At 47.4% G+C, this 14,291-nt stretch overlaps 1 protein-coding gene across 6 annotated transcripts in view; it reads right to left on the reverse strand.

Moving 5' to 3' along the window:
* Positions 1–14,291, reverse strand: part of Tenm2 (teneurin transmembrane protein 2) — a 942,842-nt gene that overhangs the window by 36,871 nt on the left and 891,680 nt on the right. For all 6 annotated transcript variants that reach the window (XM_059270357.1, XM_059270356.1, XM_059270355.1 and 3 more), the window contains 4 exons: positions 11,924–12,156; positions 9,331–9,485; positions 7,049–7,923; positions 1,166–1,341 (listed from right to left, as the gene is read on the reverse strand). In XM_059270357.1, coding sequence (XP_059126340.1) covers positions 1,166–1,341; positions 7,049–7,923; positions 9,331–9,485; positions 11,924–12,156 — 1,439 coding nt within the window. The remainder of the gene's footprint in view (positions 1–1,165; positions 1,342–7,048; positions 7,924–9,330; positions 9,486–11,923; positions 12,157–14,291) is intronic.

Here is a 14,291-nt window from a genome sequence, read left to right on the forward strand (position 1 = left end):
CTTCAATTTTTCCCTCCCCTTTGGCCTATCGTCTAACCCAAGGTTGATGGCCTAAGCACAGGTCAGAGGCACTGCGAGGCAAGTCCACTGTTCATCGGGACAGGGAAGAGAAAAAGCTACCTCTGGTCTCTTCATGGCACCATTTCTGCCCGCATCACTGTGTTACCAAAGAACTTGGGAAGCACACACACACAGTGTGAGGTAGATGGAGTCAGTGGGGGCTGATAATGTGTGTTTATCTTCCCGAATAGAATCTACACCAGTCAATCAGACTTCTGACCTTTTCCTGTATCAAAGAATCACAAGCAGGAGCCCGCTTTCATAGGCACGCTGTGTCCTCATCATCTGGGTGGAGGAGCCAGGCTGGGCTGGCCTGTGAGATGCCAGCTTTGGGGGAGCGAGCAAGGTTGTACCTGTCATTCAGTGACTCTGGCCATCATGCAGAAGGACACAATCTACATCGTTAATCATCTGGCGGAGTGGAAATAGAGCCATTGAAACAGGCTTTGCCGAGGGATAATAGTCTAGAAATGTCATCATTTATCTGCCGAGAGGACACTTTTATCCTCTGACAACTGGCGAGCCCACCGACATTATATCTTAATTAAAAGAAAAAATTAATCTGTAAAATGCTGTTTCTTGCCAGCCCCTGCGCTTGCCCTGGACTGCATACAACAAAAACAACGGGTGGTCAGAGACCTCGGGGATCCGGGTCCTGGCAAGAGATTGCTCAAGAGCATGTTTGCAAGAGAAAATCAGAATGGAACGATGAAACCCAAACCCAGTGGTAGCCCTGGAGAATAAACAGTACTTGAGAAAATAGTGACATGGGTTGGGTTTTTAGAGGGTGAAGGGAATAGGTAAGAAACAGGAAGAAAGTAGTTGGGGAAAAATCAGGTGTTTTTAGACACGTGGGTTTCTCCAGATAATTAAACCTTTGGTGAGAGGGTATGACGTTTCCCTGCATCTGAGAGATTTATTTTCACTTTCTTTTTCCCCCCTCCCTGAGACTGTTTTCTGGTAGAGTGGGTTTGCTGTAGACATTTGAGTAAGACAGAAAGCCGAGGAATGTTCTGGATGTTCAGAAGTTCTCTCAGGTGAGGGATTGCTGGCTCTGCCGCTGGGCATGAGCTCGGGGCAGAGGGGTGTTGGGCTGGGGCCTTACCTTGCACCACTGTGTAGGAGGCCTCCACTGAAGAGAGGTTGGTGATCACAGTGACGTCGTCATCACGGTTGGAGTTCTCAATGTCGATGGTGATGGATTTCTCCATCTCCCGGTGCAGACTGGTCACCACCCCCGTGGGACGGGTCACGTTGGTCAGACGGCCCTCGTGGTCATAGCTGGAGGAGAGAAATGCTAGCTGGAAGCACAGCCCGTGGAGCCAGACGTTTCCTTGACATTCAGACCCACAGGAAGGCCAGACTCATGGGGGCAGAGACTGGAAGGTGGGGGTCCCTGGATGGTGCTCCACACTGAAGGCCTGCTGTAACCCAAACCTCAACCTGTCCTGAGGAACAATGCTGTGGTTTTCTTGAGACCTTTGATACCACTGACTGCACCTCAATGGAAACCAGTCCCCTGGTCTCAAGCAGTGCGGGCTTAACTACATCTTTCTGAGCTAGTGGGGATAGCTACTTGTAAGCATCCTTTGCTCTTAATGTGTTCCACAGAGTGACCAAGTCAATGCTCCCCAACTATCCACTCTATTTTGTCTCACCTCTGCTGAGCAAGCCTTTAAATGTGTGTGTGTGTGTGTGTGTGTGTGTGTGTGTGTGTGTGTGTGTGTGTGGTGGGGTGTGTGCACTCATGCCCGTGAAAACCAGAAGAGAACTGGAGTTACAGGCAGTTGTTTGCTGCCCAATGTAGATGCTGGGAACTGGACTTGTGTTCTGGAAGAGCAGTGAGTGCTCTTAATCACCGACCCATTTTTCCCAGCCCTTAAACCACACTGTTTTCCCCACTGGTTGTTCATCCAATCCAATCAAAATCTGGTATTTGAGAATGTCTGAGCCTTAGTCTTTTGCATGGTACCACCTCATTCCACTCATCACCTTGTAGACCTCTCAAAGTCAGCCTGGGACAAATTGCCACCTCCATATTCTGGCCTGAGCACTACAAACCTCGCTTGGTCATATAGTCCCTAAGAAACCAAGCTCAGATACCCTAGCCTGCTGGGAGACTCATTGGATCTCAGTTGTCCTCAGCATCCATGTCTGAGCATGCCATGATCGAGTTTGCTGCCTACAAGCTTCCTGAAGAGAGTTCATTATGGATATGAGTTGTTTTCACCTGTTTCTCTGCAGATGGTTCTGGTTTTGCTACTTCCAGATGGAGAGTATTTGCCCTCCCTAGAAGACCGCTGTATTGCTAGAGGCTCCTTAGACCTTAGGTGAGGAAAATGGCTCTTCCCATGGTCTGCATGTAGAAACCTCTCAACTCTCTTGCATGGGCTTTCACACTCAGGAGAGATGGGGAGGAGGGTGGAGCAATGTGAATTTTGCTTAGAGAATGAAAAGGGACACATGGCTAGACCTCTAGCTGGAGGAGGGTCTCCTTCTGGACTGGGGAGAGGAACCCACTTGGCAGGTTCTGAGTGACAGGTCCTGGAGCTGGTACAGGATGTGTGAAGGAGGTTGTCCATGGAGGGGCAGTCCATGGGGGAGCAGTGAGAAAAATTACTGATAAAACATGGAGGGAGCTGGGATACTTGGGATGAAGACCTGGACCAGACTTGGAGTGCCCTGGGAACTATTATCTTTAGGGAGATGAGGAAACAGTCAAGTTCCGTGGATGCTAAGCTGCATGACCAGTGGGGTAAAGGTGGCGAGAGGGACAGAAAGCTTAGTGAGCTGGGGGTCCAGCCTCTTGTCTCTGCCCCTTCCCTTGCCTAGAGTGCTGTGCAGTGGAAATCCAGATAGCACCTTCCCCTCAGAGGCTTGCTGCTGTGACCGTGGAGGGGACCCAGGCTTTCTAAGCCAAAGGGGATGCCTCTGTTTTTTCTTTTTTCTTACTAAAGCAATGGTTTCTCAGGTGTGGGGGGGGGGTCCAAAGATTCTGTTTATGATAGTGACAAGTTAGAACTATCGTGAAGGATCAGTGATTAAGGATTATTAAATAATTACCTATATATATGACAGAAACCTAGGCAGCTGTCAAAATGAACAGCGTGGATTCCTATTTATTGGCACACGGGCATGTGTGTATGAGCACACACACAGAAACAGAGTCGAATGGAAGAGGGAAGAACAGAGAATACCCCTTCCTAGCACATGGCTTTTTACATGTAGACCAGCATTTCTGAAAATATAGACATATAAATATTAACAGTGTTTTCTGTGTGGGATTTTGACTAATTTTGTTTTCTTCTTTGAATATTCCCATGCTTTAGTAACTGTAGCTTCCCTTCATATTTTAGAAGCATAAAAATACTTTAGAATAAGAGAGTGAAGCAATGAAAATGTTCGGGCTCTGAGTGTCTTGTATGGACTCAACAGCAGAATCCAGCAGGCAGGGACTGTGTTGAATGTGTTCTCTGGGACCCAGGCAGGATTTGGAATTCAATGCTCTGTATTTTAGGACATTTGCAATGGGCAGGCTGTGGTCCATCCTTCTGAGAGGAGGAAATAGAGCTTCTCCAGGGGAGGCAGCGAGGACAGGGCAGACATTTCACAGGCTGCTGGGAGAAAGCATGCTCTCTGGCTTGCAGATTGACTTTCACTGGGGATGCAGCTGCCCACAGCTTTGCTTGCTTCCCCAGGATAGATCTGCAGATTCAGCTCTCTGTGCAGAAACCTCTCTGCTCTCAGGAGCGAGAGCTTTGATGACCAGCAATGGGGTCTCCGTGTCAGCCTGATGGACTTGGTAGGACCTTGGTGGCCACGGGGCCTTTGACTTGCTCATAGTCAGAAGACGTTCATCAAACATCTCTTCTATGCAAGCTGGTGGTGAAAGCACTAGAGATTTGGATGGGAACAAAATGGACAAAATTCCACACCTCATGCCAGACGAAAAGGCAAAGGTAAACAAGGCTGCTTTCCCCTACTCTGGGAGCATGGCAGCAGGGCAGGGGATACCCGAAGCCCAATTCTGACATCTCCATGTTGACTGGCTCTCCAAAAGCCACCTTCTAAGACAGAAATGTAACTGTCTCCAGAAGGGCTCATTCCAGCTTGGGAGACTTCAGAGCCTGTCTTTCTATAAGATAACTGCCGAACTTCTTTCCAGGGGAAGTCAGCATCTAGAACATGTCATCTGCTGTTTTCCCGCTGGCTGGATTTGGAGGAAGACATGATCACAACCGCAGAGCACACAGCATAGCTCTCTCTTCTGGTGGGCCTGACCTTAAGGGGAGTTATGTTTTCTACACCTCTAGACTCCGGTTTGCTAAGGTATACTATGACCCTATGATGGGGACCATAGAGCGGTAAGAGAGCGGGATACAAACCAAAGCATTCCAAGTGCAAACTGCATCCCTCAATCCTACTGTTTGAAATTAAGTCCCTGCCTAACGCTTGCATCCTTCTTTATGCAGGAGGGAATGGAGACATAGCTGTGCTTTATTACTTCCCTGTTAGCATCTAGTTTCTGTTGAGCTTCTGAACGCCAGCCTTTGCTGGTTTCTGAAAATATGCTAGTTCAGTGAATGATCACAGCTCCTGTGCAGCTGATATTACCATCTGATACACTGAGGCTCAGACAGGTTGAGAAACTTGTCCAACGCCAGTGAGGTAGTATGTGTCAGAGCTGGCATCCATACCACTGCCTTTCTGATGCTGAGGCCCAGGAACGTCCTGGTAAGCCACACTTTCTCCTGTGGAAGACTGTGGAATCTGTCATTCCCTCTAAAGGTGGACCTTGCCTAGGATACTCTGTCAGGACTCAATAGCCCGCAACTGGGGAAATCTTAATTCCAAGGCTGGGGCTTCCTGGATCTGAGGGAAAGCTCTCATTGAAGCATAAACCATATCTCTCTCTGTCTCTCTCTGTCTCTGCCTCTGTGTGTGTGTGTGTGTGTGTGTGTGTGTGTGTGTGTTTCATTTCTGTTGCCCCAACCCTCTCTCTAGACTTCTGCAATCACTGTGTGCTGTTCACCTGGACCTGATATCTTTGACAGGAAGTGTGGCTTGTGTCTGAGTTTTAAAGCGACAATCTTCTGACCATGTGTAACAAAAGCTAAAACAACAACAACAACAACAACAAAAATCAAAAGAATGCCCCATCTTTTTAGGATGCCTGAGGAAAACTTATCCATGTGAATCTCCACAATGGGGGATCTGGATCCTTAGATTTACTCACATTCCTTTTTTTTTTTTTTTTGGTTTTTCGAGGCAGGGTTTCTCTGTGTAGCTTTGCGCCTTTTTCCTGGAACTCACTTGGTAGCCCAGGCTGGCCTCGAACTCACAACAGAGATCCTCCTGGCTCTGCCTCCCGAGTGCTGGGATTAAAGGTGTGCACCACCACCGCCCGGCTTTTTTTTTTTTAATTTATTTATTTATTGTACATTGTTGTTTTGCCTGTGTAAGGGTGTTGGTCCCCTGGAACTATAGTTACAGACAGTCGTGAGCTGCCATGTGGGTGCTGGGAATTGAACCCAGGTCCTTTGGAAGAGCAGTCAGTGCTCTTAACCACTAGGCCCTCTCTCCAGCCCCAATCTACTCACATTCTGAAGTGTAGCAAATTAATAGAGAAAACGTGATTTAGTCTCACCATAACTCCTGAACAAACACTTTAAAAAAATTGACAATCACATGTATGTTTTCATTCAGCTGCGGACCTTTGGTAGCAAACTGCCTCCAATCAAGAATCCATGTCTGTGGGGTTCCTACATCTGAACGAACTTTGGGGCTGGACTGCAACCTAGGGCTAATTCAGGAGGGCCTCTTTGTCCCCAGCCTTTGCTTCTCATTCAGGAGACTCAACAGCTACCAAGTGCGTTGGTTGGTGAAGTGTGATCAGGTCCCAGCACCTGGAAGGACGCGAAGTTGCTCAGTCCTTGGAGACAGAGAGCTTTCCCCAAAGGGGAAGTCAGGGCCTGGGCAAGCAGTTCTGCAATGCAGGAAGACTCCAGCAGGTGGCGATAGCTTCCTTTGCATTCTCCCAAACCCACCGGCATACACACAGGAAGCGAACATCGTTGATTTAAGCATAATCAACAATGAAGTCTTCTTTCTCTTATCCCTCCTACCCCTATCTCTCTGTGGCATCCCCTCCCCAACTTACTGAATTCTCAACTAGCAGCAACACAGACACAGAAAGCAAGCCAGGGCTCCTAATGCATAACGCTCCCTCAGCTCACTGCTGTGGAGAAAGCCCAGAGGCTGGTAAATTCCATTCAGTCTCTAGCAGGTCACCGGGGACTCAGGTTTAGCAGCCTCCTCCAGCCAGCAACTTTTAGGTTAATACCTGCGGCAGCAGGCTTGCTTGACCAAAGCTGCTTCAGGAGCTAGGGAAAACAGCTTTTTTTTTTTTTTTTTTTTTTTTTTTTTTTTTTTTTTTGGCAAAACAAACGGTAGAACTATTAAGTATGAGATAATTGTTGGAGGAAATATGACCAGCCCTCACATCTTTTAATATACCTAGCACTTTATCTGTATTGATCTGCTTCTGCTAAAGAGGAAATTCAGAGTTTATCTACCTGTCTGTGCAATCAAGTGTGTTGCTGGACCTATTGTTAAATCACAGAGGCCCCGCTGGGACCCTGCCTCTTACTTTCTAATTTCCGCACCCATGGCAAACATGAATAATCAGTGGGGTTAATCAGCACTTTATCTCCCAGGTGCTGTGCGTGTCCAATATCCTGAAGTTTGAACGGCAGCAGACAACAGGAATTCCCAATGCTAGCAGGGAGGATGCTCGATATCAGAGGCCTGATAGAGCAAATCATTTAGGAGTCAGGAGAAGGGACATGAATATCCTGGGGCTATAAGAAATCATTAAAGTTAGGAAGACGTGACTAGGCAATTTTAAAAGCAACGGTGAATGGTCCATCCGGATACCAGTGAGAGCAGGGGGGAGGGCGCTAGGGAGACTGGTCCAAAGCCTACTTACTCATAGAAAGTGGTCCATCCAGTTTCATCACTCTTGGTGGCTAGGAGTCCAGTGTTCCCATCATAGGTCATGAGGCCAAGCTCCAGGTTCTGTGTAGACACGGCTTTGAGGCCTCCATTGGTGCCCACGGTAAGGGTGATGATCTGGTTATCGGGCATGAGCAGGTGGCGGGGCATGCCGCTGCTGTCCCGGCGGATCTTTAGGGAATTTCCGTTGTTGTCAATCAACTCAGTGACGTCATTGTCGGCACTGTATGTGAAATTGTACAAGTACTCCCCCGTCACCAGGCTCACGGTGTACTGATGGATCCCATCAGCGTTGAACACGTACAATTCCTGCTCTCCCGGAGATGCAGCCTCATACTGGTTGAAGGCATTAAGAACAGGTTTGTTTTTGCTGACCGCCCTGATCCGAATATTCCCAAGGTCTGCGATGTAGATGGTGCCATCGGGAGCCACAGCCAAGGAGGATGGGGAGTTCAAGATGGCGTCTGTGGCGTAAGCATCATCTCCCGAATAGCAGATGCAATTGACGTCATTTTTGCAGTCGCAGTCAGAGGCTGCCCCGGCTAAGAGGCAGATCTCCCCGTTGGTGGTGACCTGGCGTAGGCGGTTGATCTTTTTCTCATCCGTCTCCGTGATGTAGAGCACCCCAGTATGAGAAATGGCGATGGCGCTGGCTGACTCCAGAGCAGAGTGGATGGCAAGCTTACTGAGTGAGTAGTCAATGCCAGGAACCTGGCAGTGCATAGGCCGTCCTGCGATGATGCTGACCTGGTGATTCTCAGTGATCCGCAGGATGACGTTGTTCTCCAGAACGTACAGGGAATTGTCCATGGGGTTGACGGCAAGGTCTGTCGGCCATTCCAGACGAACCTGTCATGATATGGCATTTCAAGAACAGCCTCTAATATATTGATTTTATGCATTTGGAGAAAAGACTTAGCTTTAAAAAATAGTTACTTTATTTTATATAATGCTTTCCCTCAATGTATGTTGGCACCATGTGTGAGCCTGATCAGAAGAGGGCAACGGTATGTCGGATCCCCTTGTAAGCCACCACTTGGGTGCTGGGACTCAAACCCAAGTCTTCTGCAAGAGCAACAAGTGCCTTTAACTGCCGAGACATCTCCCGAGCACCGACTTAGCCTTTTAAGTAGTACACTTACTGTAGCACCCTTACAGTTCATTGAACTATTTGCCTGAGCTGGCTGTTTATGATGGAGAAGAGAGGAGCATGTGACAAACTCTTCCTTCAATTTCATCTGTCCTGACTCGAGTCCTGCCAGTTCCATCCACAACCCTGTTTCTCAGCCTCAGATGACTAGCCAGGGCTGCAGCCATCAAATGTGGTGGAACAGATAGATAAACGCATAAGGGACCAAGGCAATTCAGCCCATACTCAGCTCCCCAAGCTATGGGTCAGAGAAGGCTGTGTTCATTTGGAGAAGACACATTTGTCTAAATCGCAAAAAAGCAGCCATGTGGCTTGGAAGGTGGCCCTAGCCCAAGAACAGACAAAGAACAGGCTGGTTAACAAACTACAACTTGAGTGCTTGAAAAAAAAAAAAAGAAGAAGAAGCGAACAGAGCCAAGTCAAATACATTCTTCCTCTGTGGAATTTGAAATAAAAATCTCAGTAGCAAGTTGTCAGTTTGTTGGGGAATTTGAGCTAAAATTTATGAGGTTGACCGAGGGTTGAAAAGACTCTTACAGGCAGGGTGAACATACAAGCCGGCTTCTTTGAACAAATGCTGCACATTTGAGGAGCCTGTGGTCTCTGCCACTCTAAGGGACCCGATGAAACACACACTTTGGAGGATGATTGAGGAGGGCTCTGCTCTGGTAACTACTACACAAAGTGGAGGTTTATATAGTGAAGATGCAATCATTCCAGATTAACAGGGAAGCTCTGATTGACATGTAATGCTAAACCATACAGTCTCAGATCTTTGAAAATGATGGAGACGAGAGATAATTATACAGCAGCCCCTACCCTATAATCTGCCACTGCTAGAGTATGCCACCAGCTCAGCTTCTCAGAGAAGAATTGCCCTCTCTGTTCCCCTCTCCCCCCAGTCTCTCTCTCTTTTATTGCCCCTCTCTCTCTTTCTTTCTCCCCCCCATTCCTGTCCTGCATTTTTTTTCCATTTCTAGTTCACCTTGATTCCTCTCCAAACTAAGATCAGTATCCATAGCTCATACTCCCAACTCACACAGGAACAGGTGGGAACTACGGGCTAAGACCTAGGAGTTGGTTAAGGATGAGAAATAGAGTCCCACCTGGGCCACATCCATGCTGGAGTCACAGCTCAGTGGCCGGACAGCTGTGAGGTCATTGGACCCCAGCAGGGTGGAGATGATTCCATTTTGGTCGACCTTCCGGATCATGGTAGCATCAACGAAGTACATAAGCCCATTCTTGTCCACAGCAATACCTGGAGGGGGAAGCATGGGATGTGTGTGTGGTTTTTTTTTTTTTTTCTTTTGACAGGAGGGTGGTTTGTGGAGGAGATGGGGGATGCCCTGCTCTAGGCATGATGTGTTTGGACCAGGGACCTTACTGGGATGGGTGAGCATCCTCGGAACAGTAAGCTCTCAGTCCTTTCAAGGCAAACGTTTTCTCAAGGGCACTGTGCTGTGCTGTGCTCAATTCCGAGGGTGCTCGCTGTATTCCCCCCAATCAATGACATCACCTTGAACTGCAGAGGAACCAGGGCTGCAAATGAAGGGGGAAACAGCCCCGACTCTCCTCTCTCCAGAGACTCTGCTCTCTCCAGAGACTCTGCTCTCTCCAGAAAACAAGTTATTACCAAAGTCCATTGCTTTAAAAAAAAAATGATTGGTAGTATATTACTCAAATACCCTTCACAACTAATTGTGACAATGAGGCTGAGAGACAAGGATGCTTTTAGCCACAAACTCCCAGTTCAAAATGTATCCTCCAGGAAGAATTCCCAATTAAGCCTTGACTCCAATCAGCACTCCAGTGCCCCCAGGGGACACAGAGCCCTAGCATTTCCCTGTCACAGCAGGACTGATAAGACACAGACTGCAGCTTCTATTTCTTTTGCGTTTTCATTTCAGTGCCCAAGTACAAGGCTTGGCATCCTTAATCCATGCTGCAGGCTGCTTGCACAGTAGCTAAAAATGCTAACAAGAATTAGAACCTGATATGATTGCTCTTTAACCCCAAGCATCTTTAGTCCTTTCAAATAGACACTTATCGATTCCAAGAACTCCCCAGGATAGGAGTCATGGAAATAATACCCGTCCTTTCTTATTTTATTATTTATTTAATTTTAGTGTGTGTGTGTGTGTGTGTGTGTGTGTGTGTGTGTGTGTGTGTGCACGTGCATATATATTTGTTTGTGCACACATGCATCTGATGCATCTGGAGGCCGGAAGTTGATATTGGGTGCTGTCTATTTTATTTTTTGACATAAGGTCTCTCGCTGAACCTGGAACCTGCTGATCTGATGTAATTAGGGATTCCCCTGTCTCTATACCTCTCCAGAGTAGGGATTACAGGTATGTACCACTGCAGCTGATTTTTTTCTTTTACGTAAATGCCACATGTCCTTATGATTATGCCACAAACACTTTACTCAGTGACATCTGTCTATCCAGCCCTCCCCAAATTCTTCTTCTTCCTTTTTTAATCTCTGAAACTCAAGGACAATTTAATTAGAGTTTAAAAGAAAAATACCCAAGGCAGGCAAGCTGTAAATCTCGGTCTTGCCTGGAGGAGGAAGTTAGAGAACAAGAGGAAACCACACTATTTAAGCTAAGCCAGCATGGAGGCCAGCCATATGGTAGATAAGCAGGGAAGGGATTTTAGGGAAAAAGTGAAAAGGCCCAAAGTATCAAATGGCCACTTAGTCTTAGGCCCGCTTCTGGAAGAAAATGACAGAAGACAAGAAAAAGGAGAAGTTGCATCTTTCTGAGTCAGAGCCCAGAAAGGCAGGCAGACTCAACAGAACCTCATGGCAGCTTGTAGTGACTGTGCCAGGGGCTGGGGATTCTGGGAAAGGACTCTATGTCATTAAAGGGCTAATTCAGTCCTCTTGTTCCCTTTAGCGTGGCTTATGGTGAACCCACCTTCCTGAGGGACAGTCCCTTGGCTAGGAGATCAGCTAGACCAACTGATTAATTTAAGGAAGAAGACAAGGCCATGCGGCTAGCTACAGCAGTGGTTCTCAACCTAGGGGTCATGACCTTGCACAGGAGTCGCCTAAGGCCGTCGGAAAACACAGATATTTACACTATGATTCATAACAGTAGCAAAATGACAGCTCTGAACTAGCAATGAAAATAATTTGACGTTTGGGGGTCACCACAACAGAACTGTGCTGAAGAATGGAAGGTTGAGAACCACTGATCCAGAAGCAGGTTGCGTTCTTTTGACTAAGAGGAAAAAGCTTTGCCTCCCACTGAGTACCCCACCTCACCCCCCACAATTCTTAGCTGCTACAGTTTTCTTGGGTCTTCACAACATGACGGACACGATGCCTCAGACTTTAGATACACACTGTTGTCTGACATCGAAGTCTGGCATTAGTGGAAGCTCCTGATGGCCTCTGTTGCCTCTCTAGCCCTTACGGCTGGCACTCTGACGGAGCTAACACTGTCTTCTGGTTCTCTGTGACTGGCAGCAGCCAGAAGTCTCCAGGTACAGACTACTATGTTTCCATAAGTAGTGTATGCGGGAGGTAAAGTTTACTTTAGTAAATTAGCTTAAAAGCACCCACATAGACCCAGGAGCCTCACAATAAATGGTCTTAGGAAAAAAATGGTGTCTTAGCCTATAAGGATTTACTCAGCTTGCAGCAGGCTCTATGTGGGGTACAGGGCTCCCTCTTTCTGTGGTCTTTACCTCGAGGGCTCATGAGGGTCGCATCCACAGCCTTCCCTCCATCCCCACAGCGGGCTTCATCAAAGGGCAGACACTGTTCACCAGTTCCCGCCACCACCTCTGAGTTCCCAGCCAGGTCTTTGGCTCCACTCAGAGACTTGACTCGGTAGATTCTGCGACTGTTGGTGTCAGAGACGTAGAGGGAGCCGGTCACAGGGTCCACAGCCAAGTAGTACTTGTGTCCTGGGCTGTTGCTTTAGGAGAAGCACAAAGAGAAAAGAAGAAGGGACTATGCAGCTGGCCTCTTGGGTCGGAGGTTGACAAAAATCCTAGCGAGCCTCTTACCTTCTCTAGTGTCTTTCCATTTTAGTGAATTAGTGACACTCTGAGTTATATTTCAACACATTATGGCTCCCAGGTACTCATGATTAGGCTTATGTTTCTCATGCTGTTTTGGGATTTGAAGATTCCCATCAAACTAACAGACTATTGCTTCATTTAACTGACAAAAGACCCCCCCTCCAGTCCTGTTTTGGTGAGCAAGGATAGTCACTCAATGCCAGCTTCGTATATTTCCCATGTTGTCTTCATATGTTGTCTTATGGGATTTAGGAACCTAATCCCCCTGTGATGATGTTCTCTTTTTCATCTATGCCTCTACACGACCTCTGAGGTCATGAAGACTGGAGCAACCTAGGATCTGCTAAGCTTGTGATGACCAGGTCCCTAGGGCCATCTCCCACTCTTGACCTTAGAGCTGACTGTCACCTAGCGTCTTTGCAAATGAAATTGGTATTTACTGCAAAGTGTAGTTATCTAGCCATGATGCTCAACATCTGCACTTGATCCTGTCCAAACCACCATCCAGCATCTGAATTACCAGCGGAGAAGATGCCGCTCTCCAGTGCTGGATTAATACCGAGGTGTGAGTCCTGAGCCTCCCTGGCTGCTAATCCCTTCTGTGGGTGAAGTAGATCAGGAGGCTGTGGGACCCCGGGGCTTGCATGTTTCCTCCGCTATGCCTCTCAATGTCATTCGTGAGCAGGACCAAAATGGAGCAAGACCTGGAGAACTAACTCAGGATTAAGACACGGGAAATGCATGACTCACACGCAGCTAGGGACCTCAGGTGAGTCTTTTGGCAACAGTGAGCATTGGCTTTCTTTTTTGGGAAATGACAAAATCAAATCTGATCTTTGCTAATGGTCCTCCTGGCTCAAAAGTCTATAGCTCTCCCCTTGGGGCTGCTCCTCATGGCGGCTGGGACCAGAATGAGTGCTCACATCTCTCCAATGCTGATGATTCAAATCCTCCTTTCCTGGGGCTAGTGGCGGGAGCTGCTTTCTGGCCCAGTGCATGGGTTCCATGTACCTAGGATGAGTGCGGGCCTTTTTGTCTAGATAGTTTTCAATTATATTCTGGAATGACGGGAGGAGGGGGCTTGGAAGAGGTGAGTGGAAGGTGGCCATGGTGACAGTTGGTGTCAGGTGTATTTGTCCTGTGGACATTAGCTGGTAAATTACTAATTAAAACACTATCATTTGGGTTCTTGCCTGATTGAAAAGAAAAGGAAAGAGTTGGGAAGCTATTTTTAGGAACTATTTGTACGTCTAGGCCATCTTTAATTCCTGCTCCTCTTCGGGTTGCTATTAAGACTGATAATTGAACTGGAAGTCAAGGTCCTTTCAAAGAGTGGCTTACTTTGGGTTCTCTTCTTTCCCTTCCCTCTCCCTTTATTTTCTGCCCTCCTCACTTTTTGGCTGAGTCGTTAGAGAATATCCATATACGCAAAACAAATTAGGGCAGAAAGGGAAAAATCCATGCCATTTTTTAATTAGATGCTGCACCCTCTCACTAAATGAACAGTAGCTGGCATGATCCTCAGGAAGATCAAGGCGCTGCACATCTGTGCCTATGTATGAGCAAGATAATTAATTCTGGACTTTCTAGGGAACCCGATCTGAAGAGGCTTTTCCAAATCTCTGGCATAGGAGCTGACAGGTGGGGTTAGCTGTTGCTTGGGGAGACCATTCTTCTGGTAGCCCATCCTCTTTCTAACCATGATTTCCAGAGAGCAGTTGAGGAACAATAGAGAACCAGGTTCCATATTGGTGTCTGTGGTGAGGAGCAGACATGGTTGGTCTGTGGGTTTCCAGGAAGCGGGAGTCTCTGGGGGACATTTCTAGTCTTTGAAAAAATTTGGCTGCCTTGGGGTATCTATAATCAGCCAGTTTGGGGGTTTTCAAGATTACAAAGGTGGAGCTTTTTTTTCCCCTTCCCTAAAAATGGCCATTCCTCAGAGAATGATGATGCCAAGTCATTTGATTCTATCTCTCGTCCAATTCCGACCCATTGTCACAAAGGGTTTCATGGAGCGGAGACAGCATTC

The sequence above is a fragment of the Peromyscus eremicus genome, chromosome 8a (genome assembly GCF_949786415.1).
Source record: "Peromyscus eremicus chromosome 8a, PerEre_H2_v1, whole genome shotgun sequence".
Classification (NCBI taxonomy): Eukaryota; Metazoa; Chordata; class Mammalia; order Rodentia; family Cricetidae; genus Peromyscus; species Peromyscus eremicus.